This window comes from Chelonoidis abingdonii, chromosome 2, assembly GCF_003597395.2.
Source record: "Chelonoidis abingdonii isolate Lonesome George chromosome 2, CheloAbing_2.0, whole genome shotgun sequence".
Taxonomy (NCBI): Eukaryota; Metazoa; Chordata; order Testudines; family Testudinidae; genus Chelonoidis; species Chelonoidis abingdonii.
In genome coordinates this window covers 279,896,108-279,914,613 of record NC_133770.1, presented here as the reverse complement: position 1 = coordinate 279,914,613, position 18,506 = coordinate 279,896,108, and the positions used below count along the sequence as shown (strand labels likewise).

Here is an 18,506-nt window from a genome sequence, read left to right as displayed (position 1 = left end):
CATACACAGCCCATATGCTGCCCTTGCACAGCCTCAGACTACAGCTCCCAGCATGCAATGGGGCATGAAAAGGGACTATAGTTCCCAGGATACAGAGCATTGCATGCTGGGAGTTGTAGTCTCCGCGTCCAACACCCCCCCCATTGGCACAGGGAGGTGTGTTGCATGCCGGGAGCTGCAGTCCCTGGAGCGCAGTGCATGACCCAGTGCCCTCAGACTGCTCCGTTCCCACCAGCGTATCGGCACTTCCCCCCGAATGCCAGCGTCGCCGCTGAAGCGCCCTGCCCGAATCCGAGATGGCTACCGCAAGCACGGGGTGGCACTCTAGCTACCGCCAGTGCCTCTCTATTGCCAGGGAGGGACTCTCTAGCCGCGTCCTCCTTGATTTTTGCCCGATACCCCATCGGGGAGGCACTCCAGCCGCTGCTCCGCACTTCTCTATGGTTCCCGTGGGGGCGCCCCCTAGCCGGGCGCCGCACCGCCTTCTGGCTAGGCGCTGCCGGGGACGCTCTAGCCGGAGACTCTGTGGCCAGGGAGGCGATGGAGCTGGCGCTGGGGTTCGAATTCGAGGATTCGGTGTTCGCCCAGAGCAGGGACAGGGGCCGGGGCGGTGGCTGCGCGGCCTACACCGCCAAGCGCTGCGAGCCTCAGGTGACGGGGGGGGCGGCTCGCGGGAGCCTCCGGGCCGGGCCCACGAGGAGCTGGGAGACTAGGCTGGGGCACTTGTATGGGCAGTGGGGGTTGGGCTGGGGTCAGTGTTAGGGGTCTGGGGGCTCTGTTGTGTGGGCAGTGGGAGTTGGGCTGGGGGGCGGGGCTGAGGGACACTTCTGTGGGCAGTGGGGGTTGGGCTGGGGTCAGTGTTAGGGGTCTGGGGGCTCTGTTGTGTGGGCAGTGGGAGTTGGGCTGGGGGGCACTGTCTGGGCTGGGGGGTTGGGCTGGGTTCAGTGTTATGGAGCTGGGGGGCACTGTTGTGTGGGCAGTGGGGGTTGGGCGGGGGGGCACTGTTAGAGGACTGGGGGTCACTGGTTGGGCTGGGGGGCAACACCCAGTTTGAGGACCCCTGGTCTAGAGGGTGTCCTCGTCATGACCTGGGACGGCTTTGGGGCAACAGCAGCACAAGGACTGACTGGGAGAAGACTGGGGCAAGGGGAGGAGCTAGCAGGTAGGGCACTACATGGATGTGTGTTTGATGAGTGGGTAACTGGAGCCAGTAGGCTTAGGGGAAAGGGACCAGGAAGGAACTAGGGGATAGCCAGGGCCCAGGGATGAAGAGGGCAGGATTGGAACTAGGCCCAAGTATGGGAGGTGCAGGGAGGATGAGGACAGAATTGGGACTGGGACCAGGGCCAAGGTTGAGGGGAGGGGCAAACAGCTAGGATGGGAATGAGGTGAGGAACTGAACCAGGATCCGGGCCAGGAGAGGAAGAGCAGGGAGGGTACCGTGTGTAGGGGGCTGGGTCAAGTGAACTGTTAGAGAGCTGGATTGAGGGGCACTGTTGTGGGGGGACATTGTGGGGAGGGGCTGGGCCAGGGCACTGTTGGGGAGCTGGGGTTCTTGCAGCGCCTAGGCTTAGGGTGACCAGATTACATGAACAAAATATCGGGACACTTGGAGGGGGCGGCAAGCGGGGCAAGCAACTGAATATCAGGATGGTCTCGATTTTATCGGAGTGTCCGGTCACCCCACCTAGTCTAAGTGAGAGCAGAATGGGGCCTGCAGTGTTCACCCATGTGCATTAGACCTGTATCCATTTCTTAGAATGTAAACACTTTGGGGGTGGGGCTTTTTGTTCTGTATTCGTACTGCACTTAGTGCTATGGGGTCCTGGGCCATGACTGGGGCTCCTATGGTAATACAAATAGTAATCCATACAGTTTTTCATGGTGTCCAAATGGTAAAATGAGTGCTGATAGCAGATAGTCCTCTTTGGCTTGGAGAGTTGACCTAAACTCAGAAACACTGTAAAGACATTTGTCTACTACTCTAACATAAATATATAGCAGCATGTACGTTTAAAACATACACCCTTTCACCCACACCCTACCAAACCAAAACTCTCCATTGAGCACATCCTGAGAAGAGGATGAGAGAGAGAATGAACCACACATGGCAAATATTAGTTATGGTGATTAAGGCACTACTGGAAGATACTCAGATACTGTGGTGATGAGGATGGTTTAAGAATCTGTCAAATGGAATAGTCATGCTGCTATGGTACTCTGGAAGGAGCAGAACTTTGTGAAAACTTTTCAGTGGCATGTCTCTAATCTTTCTTGGGGGAGGGAGAAGTGAAAATGACTGTGAATGCAACATTAAAATTGAGAAAACCAAGAATGTGAATCAGGAAATTGAAAAGTTTAGATTTGTACTCTATTTGTTGACTGTACACTTCAGCCTGCCAGTACTTAAGGTATGCTATAAAACAGTGGTTCTTAACAAGGAGTCCGGGGCCCCCTAGGCAGTTGTGAGCAGGTTTCAGGGGTGTCCACCAAGCAGGGCCAGAACTAGATTCACTGGGGCCTAGGACAGAAAGTCGAAGACCACTGCCTGGGGCTGAAGCTGAAGCCTGAGCAATGTAGCTTTGCGGTGGCCCCTGTGCCATAGGGCCCCAAGCAATTGCCCTGCTTGCTATTCCCTAACACTGAGGCCTGGTCTACACTACGCTGTTAAACCGATTTTAACAGTGTTAAATCGATTTAACGCTGTACCCGTCCACACTACAATGCTCTTTATATCGATTTAAAGGGCTCTTTAAATCAGTTTCTGTACTCCTCCCCAACGAGAGGAGTAACGCTAAAATCGATATTAACATATCGGATTAGGGTTAGTGTGGACGCAAATCGACGATATTGGCCTCCAGGCGGTATCCCACAGTGCACCACTGTGACCACTCTGGACAGCAATCTGAACTCGGATGCTGTGGCCAGGTAAACGGGAAAAGAAAGCCCCACAAACTTTTGAATTGCATTTCCTGTTTGCCCAGCGTGGAGCTCTGATCAGCACGGGTGGCAATGCAGTCCCAAATCCAAAAAAGAGCTCCAGCATGGACCGTACAGGAGATACTGGATCTGATTGCTGTATGGGGAAACAAATCTGTTCTATCAGAGCTCCGTTAGAAGAGAAATGCAAAGCGTTGAAAAAAAATCTCCAGCTACACAGTGCGCGAGACAGCGTAACGGGAAGTCCAGCAGACTCAAATGGAACGCTCATGGAGGGAGGGGGTACTGAGGAACTCCAGCTATCCCACAGTCCACAGCAGTCCTCCGAAAAGTATTTGCATTCTTGGCTGAAGCTTCCCAAATGCCTGTAAGGTTCAAACACATTGTTCGCGGCGCTCGTTCAGGGAAATAGCTCTCACATTTACTACCTCCCCCACCACCACGTGAAAGAAAAGGGAAAGAAATCGTTTCTTGACTTCTTTCAATGTCACCGACTGTGGCTACTGAAATGCTGCTGGTAGACCGCGATGCTTGGCAGCAGTGAAGGCAGTATTCGCTCCTTTCCTCCCCAGGTTGGCAGATGGTGCAGTAGGACTGGTAACGGTCCTTATCAGCCATGAGTGCTTCAATGCTTGATAACAGCTGCAATATCTCTGGCTGCCTAGGTGAGGCCGGACCGGGGGGGGCGCCTTGGGTAAAAATAGGAATGATTGCTGGTACACTCTCAGTAGATGGACAAGAACAGCTGGTAACTATTCATCAAATAGCAACTGGGGGCTGAGCTTCCATCGCCCCTCCCTTTCATGTGGTAGAGAAATAGTTCTGTACTGCCTGGACTGTATAAAGCAGTGGGATGCGGGCTTCTCTTCCCATCACACTGGCTTAAGTCCTGCCGGACTGTCATAAGCCCTGGGAGGCTGCCTCCCCTCATTTTATCTCACTAACAAGTTCACTGGTTTCTTATTCCGCATTTCTTTAATAACTTCATGACACAAATGCAGGGGGGACACTGCATGGTAGCCCAGGAAGATTGGGGGAGGAGGGAAGCAATGAGTGGGATTGTTGCAGGGGCATCCCCCGGGACTACGATGTAGCTCATCACTTTCTGAGGATCTGACACGGGAGCAACTGTGCTTCTCTGATACACTGGTTTCTCTAGTACACTTGCCCCGTATTCTAGGGCAGGCTGACTCTATTTTTTAGAAACCAATAAAGGAGGGATTGACTCAGGGAAGTCATTCCCCAGTTTTGGCTTTTGCGCCCCCAGCCGAATCTCAGCCAGGGGCACCCATGATTAGCAGCAGACAGTACGAGGCACAGATAACTGTCATCTCATTGCCAATTTACCCAGCAGCAGACGGTACACAGAAACGAACTGGTAACCGTCTCGCTAGCATGCAAAACAAACGAATGCTGCTGTGGTAGCGCTGGAGTAATCGCCTCTGTCCGGGCATCCAGTACACATACAGTGACTGTAAAAAAAATAAAAATAAAATAAAGCTGAAGCGGGCTCCATGTTTGCCCGTGCTATGCATCCTGCCAGGGCAAATCCAGGGAAAAAGGGTGCGAAATGAATTGTCCTGTTCGTTGGCCTTTCCTGGAGGAAGGAATGAGTGACGGACATTTACCGCAGAACCGCGACAATGATTTTTGCCCCATCAGGCACGGGCTCTCAACCCAGAATTCCAAGGGGCGGGGGAGACTGCGGGACTATGGATAGCTTAACCCATAGTGAACGCTCCAGAAAAATCGCGCTATCCTCGACCATGGAACAGCGCACCACCGAATTAATGTGCCTAATGTGCCGCGTGCAATCAACTTTAACAATATCTGTTTTATAAAACGGTTTATGCTTATTCGAAAATATCCTGTTATGTGTAGAACATACGCCTGACTCTGGCTTTTGTATGCAGAAAAGCAGTTGTTTTGGGCACTGGTGGCTCATGGAGTTTTAATTGCATGTTGGGGTGGGGGTCAGAAAGAAATAGGGCTTGAGAACCGCCTGCTATAAAATACAACAGGCTGTGTAAACGATACCTGAGATAAATTGCTGTTGATCCACAAACTCTTTCAATTTACTTATTTTTTTGGATGTCTATTCACAATCTTAACTTTATAATACCATAAATGTTTGTTTTAATGCAGTGTTTATGTTTACGCCCATTATTGGTGAACTTATCTGTTTTGTGAGCTTGGTGTGTTAGCTTTCTAAATCAGGGGTGGCAACATTTTGGCCTGAGGGCAGCACCTGGGAAGCTAGAAATTGAATGTGGGCCATGAATTGCTTCACCAAAATTGGGGTTGGGGTGTATGGCTCTGGTTGGGGGTGGCGGGCTTTGGGGTGGGTAGCATCAGGGTGAATAAGAAGTTTGGGGTGAAGAAGAGTTCTTGGGTTGTTACGAGGGGTTCAGCAGGTGGGAGGCGGGAATCAGGGCTGGAGCATGGGTTCAGAAGAGGTGCAGGTTCTGGCTGGGGGTGCAGGCTCTGGGGTGGGGCTGGGGATGAAAAGTTAGGGGTGCAGGAGGGTGCTCCAGGCTGGGATTGAGGGGTTTGGAGAGCGGGAGGGGGTTCAAGGGTGGGGCAACGAGTTGGGGTGTGGGGAGAGGCTCACATGTGCAGGCTTCAAGCAGCGCTTACCTCAAGTGGCTCCTGGAAGCAGTGGCATGTTCCTTCTCCAGCTCCTATGTGGAGGCACGCCCAGGCGGATCTGCATGCTGCCCCATCTGCAGGCACTGGCCCTGCAGCTCCCACTGAAGCACCAGAGAGGGCCATTGGAGCGCGTAGGAGCCGGAGCAGTGCCATGCCTCAGCTTCTGGGAGCCACGTGGAGCAGCCCCCAGCTAGAGCACCGGAGCAGGACCATGCTGCGGCTTCTGGGAGCCGCATGGTGCGGCCCCTGACCCAGCATCCCACCTGGAGCACCGCAGCAGGGCCGAGCCACGTGGTGCGGCCCTTGACCCAGCGTCCTGGCTGGAGCGCCAGCCTGGGGCAAGCCCCAGACTCTGCTCCCCAGCAGGAGCTCGTGGGCCGGCTTAAAATGGCTCATGGGCCAGATTCGGCCCATGGGCTGTAGTTTGCCCACCCCTGTTCTAAATATAATGGCTGCCTGGCCCTCATGCTGTCTCCACTTACAAATCTACTGCTGTGTAGTCTAATCCTGAAATACTCTACTCAGTCCAGATGCTGCTGCTGGTGGTGGTGGTTGTAAACTGCTTAATAGCCAAGTTGAAAATCATAACTTCAGTTTCCACAATACATTTGAATATTTTCCTTTGTGTTTACAGTGGTTTTGTGAGGATGCAAACAGCGAGGGTGATGTTGAAATTCTAACTGCCAAAAAATTCAGAGGTGATTTGGCATACAGACAACAAGAGTTTCAGGTATTTTCATGTATCAGAGGGGTAGCCGTGTTAGTCTGGATCTGTGAAAGCAGCAGAGAATCCTGTGGCACCTTATAGACTAACAGAGGTTTTGGAGCGTGAGCTTTCGTGGGTGAATACCCACTTCGTCAGACGCAGGCCTGACGAAGTGGGTATTCACCCACGAAAGCTCACGCTCCAAAACCTCTGTTAGTCTATAAGGTGCCACAGGATTCTCTGCTGCTTTCACAGGTATTTTCATGGTTCCAGTACTTTCTACGAAACAGGGATATAAGTCAAATTGAGGTCTTGGATAATTGAAGCTTTATGTTGAATGTTTATGTCCTGTAGGTCTTAAAGGGAACCTCAAGCAGATAATGCTCAAAACTTGAAATATAGCAGGTTCCACTTAAAACGGACTGGGTCCAAATGAAAAATGGTTTCTGTAATCAAATATATTTTGTAAGGCTTGACTTATGAGCTGAGTTATAGAACAGATTTCTCCAGATGTTTTCTGATACCCCATTTACATCAGTGATAGTTGAGATTGTTCATAAGTCAGAAGGCTTGGGCTTAACACTTGTTATATTCATCATTCTTATTAATAATTATACATAATAAAGAAATTCACCGTTTCCCTCCACACACCCCCTCCAAAAAACAGCTCATACCCGTTTTTTTCAAAGTACTTGGCAGGTCACCTTAAACAAAATAAGTTGTTAATTTCAAATTCCTATCTATTCAGATTATAGCTGTAATTATGGTGCATATTCAAGTTATGGCTTTTGATCTTTTTCTTTTACTTCTGCTTAGTCCTATATTCTGTTGCTTTTCATTTTAACTTTTATTTTTGCAAACATCTACTAGAAAGCCCTGTATGAGTACTCAAGCTGCTTGCTGCTGTTACCTTCCAGTAACGTTGCAATGAGAAGAGATGTCCAAGAGGGCCAGGCTCGGTGTTTAGCTCACCTAGGAAGGCACCAGGAGGCTCTGGATATTGCAGAAAAACTGGTTAGTTGTGCAGTCCTTTTCCCCCCTGCCCTCCAGCCCCTGCAACACCTACACACCCCACCCTACCATGATCAGTACCTTTTAACACATACTGTTTTCTGGAAAAAGTTCTTTCTCCTGTAAAATAACTCCTTTGTGTGAGCTCAGTGCAAAGAATGTTTGGTAAAGGGAGAGTGATTGTCACTATCTATCTTATCTAAAAACTCTGCCACAAAAGTGGTGGTGGTAATCTTAGAGAGGAGTAGAATCTTGCTCTACTGGCCATGATTAATGTAATATAGAAAGGGAGTAAATGAATAATCCATACCTTTTCACCGTAAGTGGCACCCCCGATTTGAACACTCCTCTTACTCCCAGGCATTTACTACCAACCCCTTCCACACATCTCCAAAAATCTTACCCCGAGCAGAGTTCTGATCCTGTAAAAGGAGAAGTGCCAGAGACTCCATGAAGTCCGCTAGGGATTTTGCTTTTGCTATTGTTTTATGCGGAAGGCACTCAGATACTGTGTCGTTGGGTGGCAGTATAAAACTATTAAAAAGATTAAGTGGTGATAAAATTCAAGGATGATACTATCAGGTTGGGATAAGGCACCACTTAGGGGAGTGCATTGTTTGAATCTACTGTGGCTGATTGCACATAATTATATCAGATTATCTTAAAAATAGTTAATAGAATTTGGATAATTAATTTTGGAAATCATAAGCAGAGAGAGGGAGGGAGGGATTGGTGCATCACTGGAAAAATATCTTCCTGAATAATGACTGCATCCATTCTACTGTGTTTAATCTGTCATAATTTGTTTCTAGAGAAATGGGGCAACTAACACTGATCATTTAACAACTGTCCTCAACCTTCAGTTTGCCATTTATTGTCGCCTGAAAAATATAGAGAAAAAGATCACATGCCTACAGCAACTGATTTCCTTACATCCTTTTAACCCATGGAACTGGAAGCTACTTGCTGAGACTTATATGAGCTTTTTACAGACTCTGCCTCCATCATTCATTTCAGAAATGAAACATCTTCAATGCAAAGATTGTACTGCAAATGACCACGTTTTCCAAACCTCACCAGGACTGTTTGGAAAAGAAATGAACCTTCAATGTCACAAAACTCTCAGCGGGAGACAAGACATTTGGTCGACACTTCCTACAAATACAACCAGAGACAACTCAGTATCTTACAGTGATAGCCACATGGTAAAGGGATCCCTCCATATCACAGAAGAATGTGAAACACGGGACAAAATGAAACATGCTACCTTTGAGTTCTGGGGACAGGAAGCATTGAAAGATGTTTGGATAAAGGCATGTGCCTCCTTTGTTAGAACAAGGTAACTAAATATTTAATTAAAGGATAACCTTAACTACTCTTAGTTCAAAAGGATTTTTTTTTTTTACATGTAGTATTCCTAAACCTTAATATCAACATTTGACATTGTCAATTTAAATATTTCTTTCATTGTTGCAAACACACACACACACTGTATTATTGCAAGAGAACCAGAAAATAAAACTGACCAGTCTGATTTCACTGTGCAATCTGAGTTAAATACAAAAAGCAAACCATGCTTGTGAATGCATGAAGTGTTAATTAATTCAATTTTTTAAGTTCTTTGCCTTAATATTCTGAAGTGATGATATATATTCTCAGCAGTCTTTTTAAAAATTATTTTATATGGAAAGTTTCCCATACTTACCACTGAAATAACACAGTATTAGTAATGTAAGGCTGCTTTTAGTTTTGCAATTCATGGTACAGCAACAACTTGAGCAATGGAGAGGGATAGCTGACTTCCTTTCTGGTGATGCAGCCTGTCTCATTTGCTTGCAGCTTAGATAGCTTAGAGAAAAATGAATTATTTTTATAATTCACCAGTTTGCACGATGGATGAGGTTGAAAAATAAATGAGATCTGTGACAGTTGACTGAAGAGAAAAAACTGAATTGGATAACAGTTTTTCTTCTCCCTTTCTTCTTCCCACAACAAACAAACAACCCAAAATGTGTGTGTGTGTGTGTGTGTATATATGTGTGTGTGTGTATGTAGATAGTCTCTTGTCTGGCGAAAAAAAATTCCCTGGAACCTAACCGTCCCCATCCCCTTACATTAGTTGTTATGGGGAAATTGGATTCACTTAACATCATTTTGCTTAAAGTCGCATTTTTCAGGAACGTTAACTACAACATTAAGCAAGGAGTTACTGTATTAAAACTACATTCAAGGTAAAGATAAGCTGTGCATCATGTTTCATGCACAGAGTTCAGTATCAGATGTTTGTAAACACTATAATTTAACTCTTTGTCCCGGTTTCTCCAAATGTTGTAGTTTATTTTTAGATATACGCACATCTGCATATTAAATCTCTCCCTAGGTGAAATTCATCCTTGTACAGAGTGCCAGCACAAGGCCTATGTCCAATGGAAGTTGCACTGCATTCTTAGACTTTTCTGGGTTTAAGTGAGACATAAATGGTGCATAGATCTTGACTGGCCCTCTACATGGGGTGAATTTCTACTTGGGAGAGAGGTTCCTATGAATTTCACCCCCTAGCAAATAAGGTTCTATACTAAAACTGTGGACTTTTTATAAAATCGCCACTTCAGAATGACACGGTAGGTGAAGTGTAATATCTTTTATTGAACTGACTTCTGCTGGTGAAAGAGCTTGTCTATAAATGCACTAAAAGCATTATGCTGAGGCTTGCAGCACTTCCCCTGAAATGGATACATGTAGTTCTAAAATCTTTTACAACTATGAGGACTGGTTTGTGTGGAAATGAGTATGAACTCATGAGATTCTTTAGAATCTAAGGTGCCTTTTTGTCTTAAAGCTGAAGTTTCTGTCTCTTCTGTTTACAGCGATATCTCTATATGCAGCAAGATGCTGCTTTCTTAAGTCTGAAATCAGACATTGAGTACAGGATGTACTCTGAAGCTGGGTATCTCATATCAAATCATGGTGTATCCCGTATCACGGTGTTGAGCATAATATAACCTGCACGGATGTGTACAGGTTTCTCCTTTTTTCTCTGCTTCCCTGGTTAAAAATCCCAAGAAAAACAGTTTGTTTTAAAACAATACTTTAAAAGTCTTGATTTTTGTGCTGTCTTTTTAATATTTTTGACAGTCAGCACTTCTCTGAATTGGCTGCATATTTTCACTGAGACTTTCTACTTTCAGGCTTTTACTTCAGATTACACAGTTGCAACAGTCATCCTTTGCTCTGGATCAGAATTTAAAGGTTCAACAGGAAACTGAAGACAAAGTAAAAGGTTTTGGTTTAAAGGAAGAATCCTTGTTATTGATTACTAAGGTGAGTGTACCATTTTATTGTGAGTTCATAAATGCTGTCTTATATTGATCCACTTAGTCTGCGGAGATTTGTCTAATGGAAATGTTCCGGGGGATTGGGGAGGGGGCATTATGTAAGCACCGACTCTTCAGACTTACATTTGCAGGTACTCTGTAGAGGTGCATGTTGATTTGAGATATTCTGTATTACCTGCTTGTTTTTGCTTTGATTAGGATACAAATTTCGTTTTAAGAAAAATGTATGCAGGAGAGAAAATTGTAAACATGCAACAAACTGAGAACACATAGAGTTTTATTAAACACTCCAATTTCTTCTTGGTTTTTCAGAAAACCAAACTGAAACTTCCCTGCAATAATTATTTTAATAGTATTAATTTTGTCGTCTTATTCTGTGTACTAGGTTCTACACTAGTTTTAGATGGTTCTGTAAGTGTGGGTATATATTCCATGTCTGAGGTCATAGAGATTACAAACATGCAGCCTCAAAGATAGATTTTTGTGATGTTGAGCTCAAGACACATAGGCATCTATATACTTTGAACTCAAGGAGAATCTCCTTTTGCTGTCACTAGTAGGGCTTTATACTTTTTATTTAATCAGCCACTAAAAGGCAAGTCCATTGCAAGCTGACACATTAGAGCAGGACTGATTCCATCCAATAGAGGGCAATAATATGCAGATTATCTAGTACATTACAAAAAAATCTGGGAAAGGAAATGACTCCCTTCTCATGCATTTCTTGGTATAATTCCCGACTTCCTGGAAAATCAAAATATTGCTGCTGCTGCCATGTGTGAATTACTCGAATTTATATTTGGCAGTGAAGTCTCTCACTTTCATCCTGTGAGCAAAAACACCAACTTCAGAGCACAACCAAGACCAACTGAGAAGAATATTGCAGCTATGACACATGGGCCTTCAGTGTCCCATTCTTGTTGCACAATGCAGTAAGTGAACAGTTTGACCATGAGTTGGAAATTTTAGCTTGTAGGAAGATGAGGCCCTGAAATATAAACTCTTGTGTCTGAGGCCTGAAGCCTGGACCAAAGTACTTCCAGGCACTGCTAAGCAAAAGCTGGGCTGTGAGCCAGAGGCAGGCCTCACTCACAGAAATTGGCAAGAAGAGGGTTGTTAGAAGCAGGTGCATTTACACATAAGCGCTAATAAGAGGAACTTGTGCCAAGATGGCACCTGGACAGCCTGATACAAGGACACTCCATAAACATAACAAGGAACAGGCAGGTGCATCTTAAAGACAGAACAGCATGATGGACAGATCTGTTCGTCTGGAACAACATGATCAAAGGGGAGACAGTACCCTAATGAGCCAAGAGGCTATACCTCAGTATGTCAGTAGGGATCAGTAATCTGTCCTGTAACTGTGTAAGAGTAGGTCCCGGAGTGCACATCTTTGTCCAGCCTAAGGGGCAGTGGAGTGTCCTGCCACTGACTGAGCTGTGTCCATTGCCAGGGGGCACACATTTGTAGTATGTTCTGTAGAGTCTATAGGAAACTATTATTGTGCTTTGTTTAACAATAAACCTGTCTCGGGTTCCTTTGTAGCTTACTAGAGTCTGTGGTCTTTGGGGGTTCTCTTAGGGTTTGCTGTGTCAGCTACCTGCTCAGAGCCGGCGCAGCACACAAAGAAAACACGCACACAGCCGACTGCTATCATCATTGAACAAGAGCAGAGCACCACAGCGATAGCTGCTGACAACATAGCTCGATTGTATTATTAGTGTTCTTAGATATAAGTATGTTTGTTTACTGTAGAATGTATTATTTTTGCTGCTGGTAATTTTTCTGGGTTTTTTCCTTCCCCCTTTTTATTTCACCTGCAGGTTATGGGGGAGGATCTCATTCCAGAAAAACTGAAAGAGGATGGTCAGGAAGAGATAAAATGTGTAGGCCCTTCAGCACTGACATCCTTGGTAACTACATCAGCTATAGAATTTGAAGGCAAATGGTTCAAAAAGCTCCAAGACAGTTTGTCACTTTGACAGACAGTTCTTCCCAGATATGTATTCCAGCATAAGTAATTTACCGGCTATTGTTGTATTTATTTTTTTTATCTTCTCTACCTCTAATGATGATGGAATAACTTATGGAATAAAGTTCATATTACTTTAAAATAAAGTAACGTGATTGTATGTCTTGTAAGAACATATATTGGCTGCATTTATAATCATCAGTCAGTCTCCTTGCATACTTGTTGGCTTTTTCTTTCTGTGCTACAGCATTTCCAATAGACGTAACAGATTCGGTTTAAAACTGGGCCACGGCAAGTGACAATTCTCAGTCTTCAAAGGCATATTGCAACACGGAACATCACAAAGTTTTACTTTTTGGGCACACCTCACCTAGGATTTCTTTGCAGCTCTGAAGTCCTTAGGGGAATCTCACCGCAATATCTAGCAAGAAATTTCTTCAGTGTTTGGTTTTATCTTGCTATATTTAGAGCTGTGGAATTAGCAGTTTCTTATTTTAAAATCTGGTGGGTATGTTTTTAAAATTAATATTTCTTTATAAGTAGAGAGATTTCTACTATTCAAATTCAGATAGCTGGGAACCTTAGTATATTAAGTTGTATTCAGAACATTTTCAATAAGGAGCAACTCTCTGATTTTTTAAAAACATAATGCTAAAATGTTCCTTCTAGTCTGCACAGTGAGTCTCTCTAAGACTAATGGGTTTTATATGCAAGTGTAGAACTCACTATACATCTCCACTTTTGCTTGTGCAGAGGGCTCAGAGTAATAAGTTTCTGAGGCTATACGTATTGGAGAGAACTTAGTCTGATAGTACTCTTTGTGAAATTGTACAAGAGAAAAATGCAGCTCAGTTGATCCTACTACAAACCAGTTCTCTCGTCTGTACAGATTTTTCATGTTAAACCTTCAGTTTATAATGAATCCAGACACCTGGTTGCTTTAAGTTTAAAAGCAGTGAAATTACATGGTTTGGACTTGTTCTGTGCTTTGGAAAAGGCAGAGATCTTTATTTGGTTTTCTCTGATCAACATAGTTTGCATTCCAGGCAACCAAGGTGTGCTCTTAATTAAAAAAGAAATGTATTCCCTACTCCTGTTCAAACATTGAATGTATTCTGTTCTCATTAATTTTTCATTAGCTGTTACCAAATCAAAATTTACTCTTTCAGCATAATGACGTTGTCGTCTTGTGGATTTTCCTCATCTTGTGCTTGCCTTTCTTTTCAATGTACTAAAGAATGCTGAAGCTTTTAAAAACAAATTCACTGGACTGTAATCCCACACTCAAAATCACGCTTCCCTGCTCATTTTAAATGGAGTTCAGAACTTTAAAGCAATTGTTCAGAGTTGTCTGTAATGCTCATTAATCATTTGTGTTCAGTAAAAGTTAAATATTTGGGCTTCTCCAGGGGGAAAAAAATTGCCTCCCTGTCATATCAAATTATTTATGGTGATTTTGTAACTTAATGTTCTTAAACCACATCCTGGGCAGCTTGTTATGAAAGATAGTTGTTTGGCAAGAATACTTAAATATAACCAAGTATTCCTTTCAGTCAAGTGTGTTCTTTACTTTTAGAACACTTTGTTGGGCTCTTTTAAAGAGGACACTGAATAAACCGATGCTTACACACAACTATATGTACTTCATAGACTGTCAGTTTCTACTTTTGGATAAGAAGATTTATGGAAAGCTAGTTACAATGGTTCTAAAGTGATGGTTGCATGGGAGCGTGATCTAACTATATGCTTTTTAATACTGTTAATAAGCATTTGAATGCAGTGATTGTGGTTTCTGGCAGACATAACCAGTTGTTCACTGCCACAATTAGCAGAGTTGGAGTGGAGTCTCATGGTGTTTACATGAGCCTTTCTCCTCAAGCAAATGTGAGTGGTGTGTCAGTATCTTTATCGGGCTTTGCTGAAAGTTGGGACACTTCTGCAGCTGCTTGTAATTACATGTGCTGTTGATCATTGGCCAGGTTAGGTTGTGGGAGCCGGTTTAGGATTTTGGGCTTTATTTATTGCTGAAATTGTAAACTGTAGTCCCCGGCTTATGATTTCACAGTAACAAGAAAATTATTTATCGATTTGCTTACCAGGAAGAGTTCCCAAACCACGCTCCATCTCCTCAGAAAATCCTGTAAATATACAGGCCTTTCAAAGGGTGAAGCAAGTTCTAGAATAGAAGGACCTCTACTGTATAGCCAGATTTCTGCTGCACCAAAAAAGATACGATGCAGAACCCAAATCAGTAAAAGATTAACTTATAAAACTTTGAGTTGGAAGTGGAAATAAATGTAAAGCCACTATAGACTTTAGAGACCTAAGCCTAGAGTGTAAGCTTGTTGAGCTAGGGCTTGTCTTCTAATAAGTATTTACACAGTCACGAGCCCTGACTGGGTCTCTTAGGTAATATAAATACCAGAACACAGGTGCAATAAGCTCTCTCTGGCAGCTGCGTTTACACTAACTGAATTACAAAGCTGGCACTACCAAAATATTTTATTGACCCCTTTGGCACATCTCTATTAAAGATATGAACAGAACATATTTGCACCCTAAGTAGCCCAATAGGCTGTATGGGCTTAATCGATTTCAGTGGAAATAAAGTCTAATTTTTCATTCGGTTTTGGTTATGACTGTATAGGAACAGGTTATGCTATTGGAAAAGATGGTACAAGGCGCACAAGTTGAGAGGGAAGGAATAAGCAAAGCATTGCTCACAAAGGGAGTTTAATGGAGGTCTCTAAAATCTGTTTTACAAAGAGAATAGGTTATGGTTGTCCTGATGGCTATTTGTAGATAACAGAACTAAGTGTCAATGAAAGTCAAATAAAAACAGATGCCACAAAATGTTTTTGCTATATACAAAAAATTGCAGTTTTAATCAGTGGCTTATCAACACAGTTCTGTGCTCTAGTCATTATCATAGATGTTAGTGGTGAAAGAGGACCAAGATGGTTAGAGACCATCTTCCTGCTAGTGCAGGACTATTCCCTGCAGTACATTTTCTAGTGTTTTGTCAGTTTTACTAGGTAAGGGGCTTCCTGAGGGAGTTTGTTCTACATGTAACACAACTCATTGTTGGGGGAAATTTTCTGATCACTCCCTTTCCTTGCACCACCTCAAACAATTCCATTTCTTCCTTAGTGTTTATACTCTCCAAATGCTTGAAGATCTTACTGCAAAAGTCTATTGCCTAGTGTTACTTCTGGGGGAATTCTGCACTTCTGCGCATGTGCAGAATTAATGTCCTCTGTAGATTTGTTTTTTCTCCCCAGAAAATAGATTCTCCCAGAGAGACACTGCAGTTACACCTTTTGCCCTCCAGTAGCGTCTGTGGTGCCAGAAGAGAGGGCAGCTGGCTACAGTCTGGAGCAGCCAGGCTTGAAGAGGGCGAAAGAGAGGCTGTGTTCCTCACAGCACTCTGCCCATGGGGCCAGGTGAAGGGACATGGCATATGGGCGGAGGGGGTGGGCACATGGGTCTGCTGTGGGGTTCAGAAGGGCTAGTGGGGGGACAGATTGGGGCATGGGCTGAGGAGCTAGTGGGGTGACAACATTGAGCCAGGGGCTGAATGGGGGTTGGGATGCAGAGCCTCATGAATGTGGAAGTGGGGGTGCAGGGCTATATGGGGACAGGCTGGAGGGTGGTGGCTGAGAGGTGGTGCAGGGGTGTGGAGGGAGGAGGGGTGGCTGAGTGGGGGTGCAGAGATGTGGGGAGGGGGGAGCAGGGACATATGGGTACAGGGGCAGATGTGCCTGAGTGGGAGAGGCTGGGTGTCAGGGTCTGCATGGGGGAGGTTCCCCTAATCTCTAACCATCCCTCCCTTCCTGCCCCCCAAAACCAGACAGGTACATTCCATACTTCTCCCACGCACACTCAACAACATTCCGGGTTCACTGCTTAGCAATTACTTCCCTCTCCCCCAGCTCCTCCATTACCCCTGACTCCCCACAAGCCTTTGCACTGCTTCTGAGGGATGCAGGAAATGTATCTGTATTGTAGTTTAAATGAGTTATTACTCAAAGTTCTGTATTCATATGCCTAGTAAGGAATCTATTTGTCAAAAAACATTTCCTGAATCTTCTTTTTCTGTATTGTTACATACTTGTGACAGGTATTTTGAAATAAATTATCAAAATCATTGAAACTGCCATGATTATTTTGACAAAATATGCAGAATTTTAAAATATTGTGTGTGGAATTTTTAATTTTTTTAATTTTTTTTGCAAAAATTTCCCCTAGGATTTACTAATGTTTTGGGGTAGATGGGGAGTTGAATGTCCTTGTATGCCACCTGAATTTCCTTATGATTGTTTTATGCCTCCCTCAGTTATGGAAACTTCCATCATTTCCAAGAATTCTTTCAAATATAAGAGATGCCATTTTGGGACATGATCTCTAGAGGTGCTTAAGAACTGTAATCGCCACTGACTTCAATCAGAGTTTTATAGACACACAGCATCTCTTGACTGCCAGTTGCTGTCTATTTCATTATCCTCTCATTTAACCAAATGACCACTGGGAGGATTTCGAAGATCCATGCACTTGTAACAGATTGAGCCCTTTAAGCCTAATATCTATAAGGAGTATGATTGATAAGACTTTGCTTTTAAACCATCCATCTCCTTTACTGCACATCATTTTCCAGTCCGAATCTATGCAAATGTTTTCAAGGTAAAATTGTCCTCTAGAAACGGGAGTCTTTCCTAAATGGAAAGTTTCAGTTTCCAATTGTGTAACTAATTGTGGTGAGGAGAATAGGTGGTACTGGACTAAGGGGTTAGAACGCTTTTGATGTACAGGTTAATGGACTAAAGCTAGCCAAAGGTAATGGTAACAACTTTCGGTTACTGTCTGCTGGCTTCTGATGACCTGTGTTACATGAGCTGGTGGTCTCAGTCCAATTCATAGTTGACAGGTGTGACACTCTGTACCTTGGGGGAGCACCCAGCACCCCCATGTTCACCCTTATAATATGATTGTGTGGTATCCGAGGCAAAGTTTGTCATGTCACGTGTCTTTGGAAGGCTCCTGATGCACTGAGCATTGTTGTTATAGTAATATAACAGGTTCTAATTTCATGTAAAGGGTTTGGCTACACTTGCAGGTTTGCAGCGCTGGGAGTTACAGCTGTCTTTGTACAGCTGTGTAGGGACAGCGCTGCAGTGTGGCCACATGTGCAGCATTTGCAGTGGTGTTGGAAGTGGTGCATTATGGGCAGCTACCCCACAGAGCACCTCGTCCCATTTTGGCACCATTTTGGCGCCATGGGTTGTGGGAAAGGGGCGGAGGGTGCGGGTCATTCTTCCTGTCCCAACGCCCCGTGATGCATCGCTTCACATCCCAGCAATCCTTGTTTTTCCATCCACGTTTGGTGCCATCTTGAGACTCTCAACGGTTTCTGTGCAGCATGATTTCTGTGGGAAATGGAACCCGAACAGCTGAGGAGTATGCTGACGAGTCTCGTCAGCACATCACGTTTGGCAGTTGAGCTATTCCTTAAGATACAAAGTGATGAGGAGTCTGATGATGATAGTGAGTCGCCTGACGCGTATGACACCAAATTGCTTCTGGCATTTACAGAAATGCTCAGCATCATGGAACACTGCGTATGGGCTCGGGAAACAAGCATTATGTGGTGGGATCACATCGTTCTGCAAGTCTGGGATGACAAGCAGTGGCTGCAGAACTTTCAGATGAGAAAAGCCACTTTCATGGGACTGTGTGAGGAGCTCGCCCCCACCCTGCGGCGCAAGGGCATGAGATTGAGAGTTGCCCTGCCAGTGGAGAAGCGGGTGGCTATTGGAGTCTGGAAGCTGGTGACCCTGCCAGCAGGTAGGGGATCTTGGGGGACAACTGCTGCACTAGTGGGGTGAAAAATAAA

At 44.6% G+C, this 18,506-nt stretch overlaps 1 protein-coding gene across 1 annotated transcript; it reads left to right on the top strand.

Moving 5' to 3' along the window:
- Positions 1–237: 237 nt before the first annotated feature.
- Positions 238–16,769, top strand: C2H8orf76 (chromosome 2 C8orf76 homolog). The gene is made up of 6 exons (XM_032803506.2): positions 238–651; positions 6,224–6,319; positions 7,166–7,309; positions 8,119–8,645; positions 10,495–10,627; positions 12,468–16,769. The coding sequence occupies exons 1-6, from the start codon at positions 541–543 to the stop codon at positions 12,624–12,626; spliced, it is 1,170 nt and encodes a 389-aa protein (XP_032659397.1). The 5' UTR covers positions 238–540; the 3' UTR covers positions 12,627–16,769.
- The last annotated feature ends 1,737 nt before the right edge of the window (positions 16,770–18,506 follow it).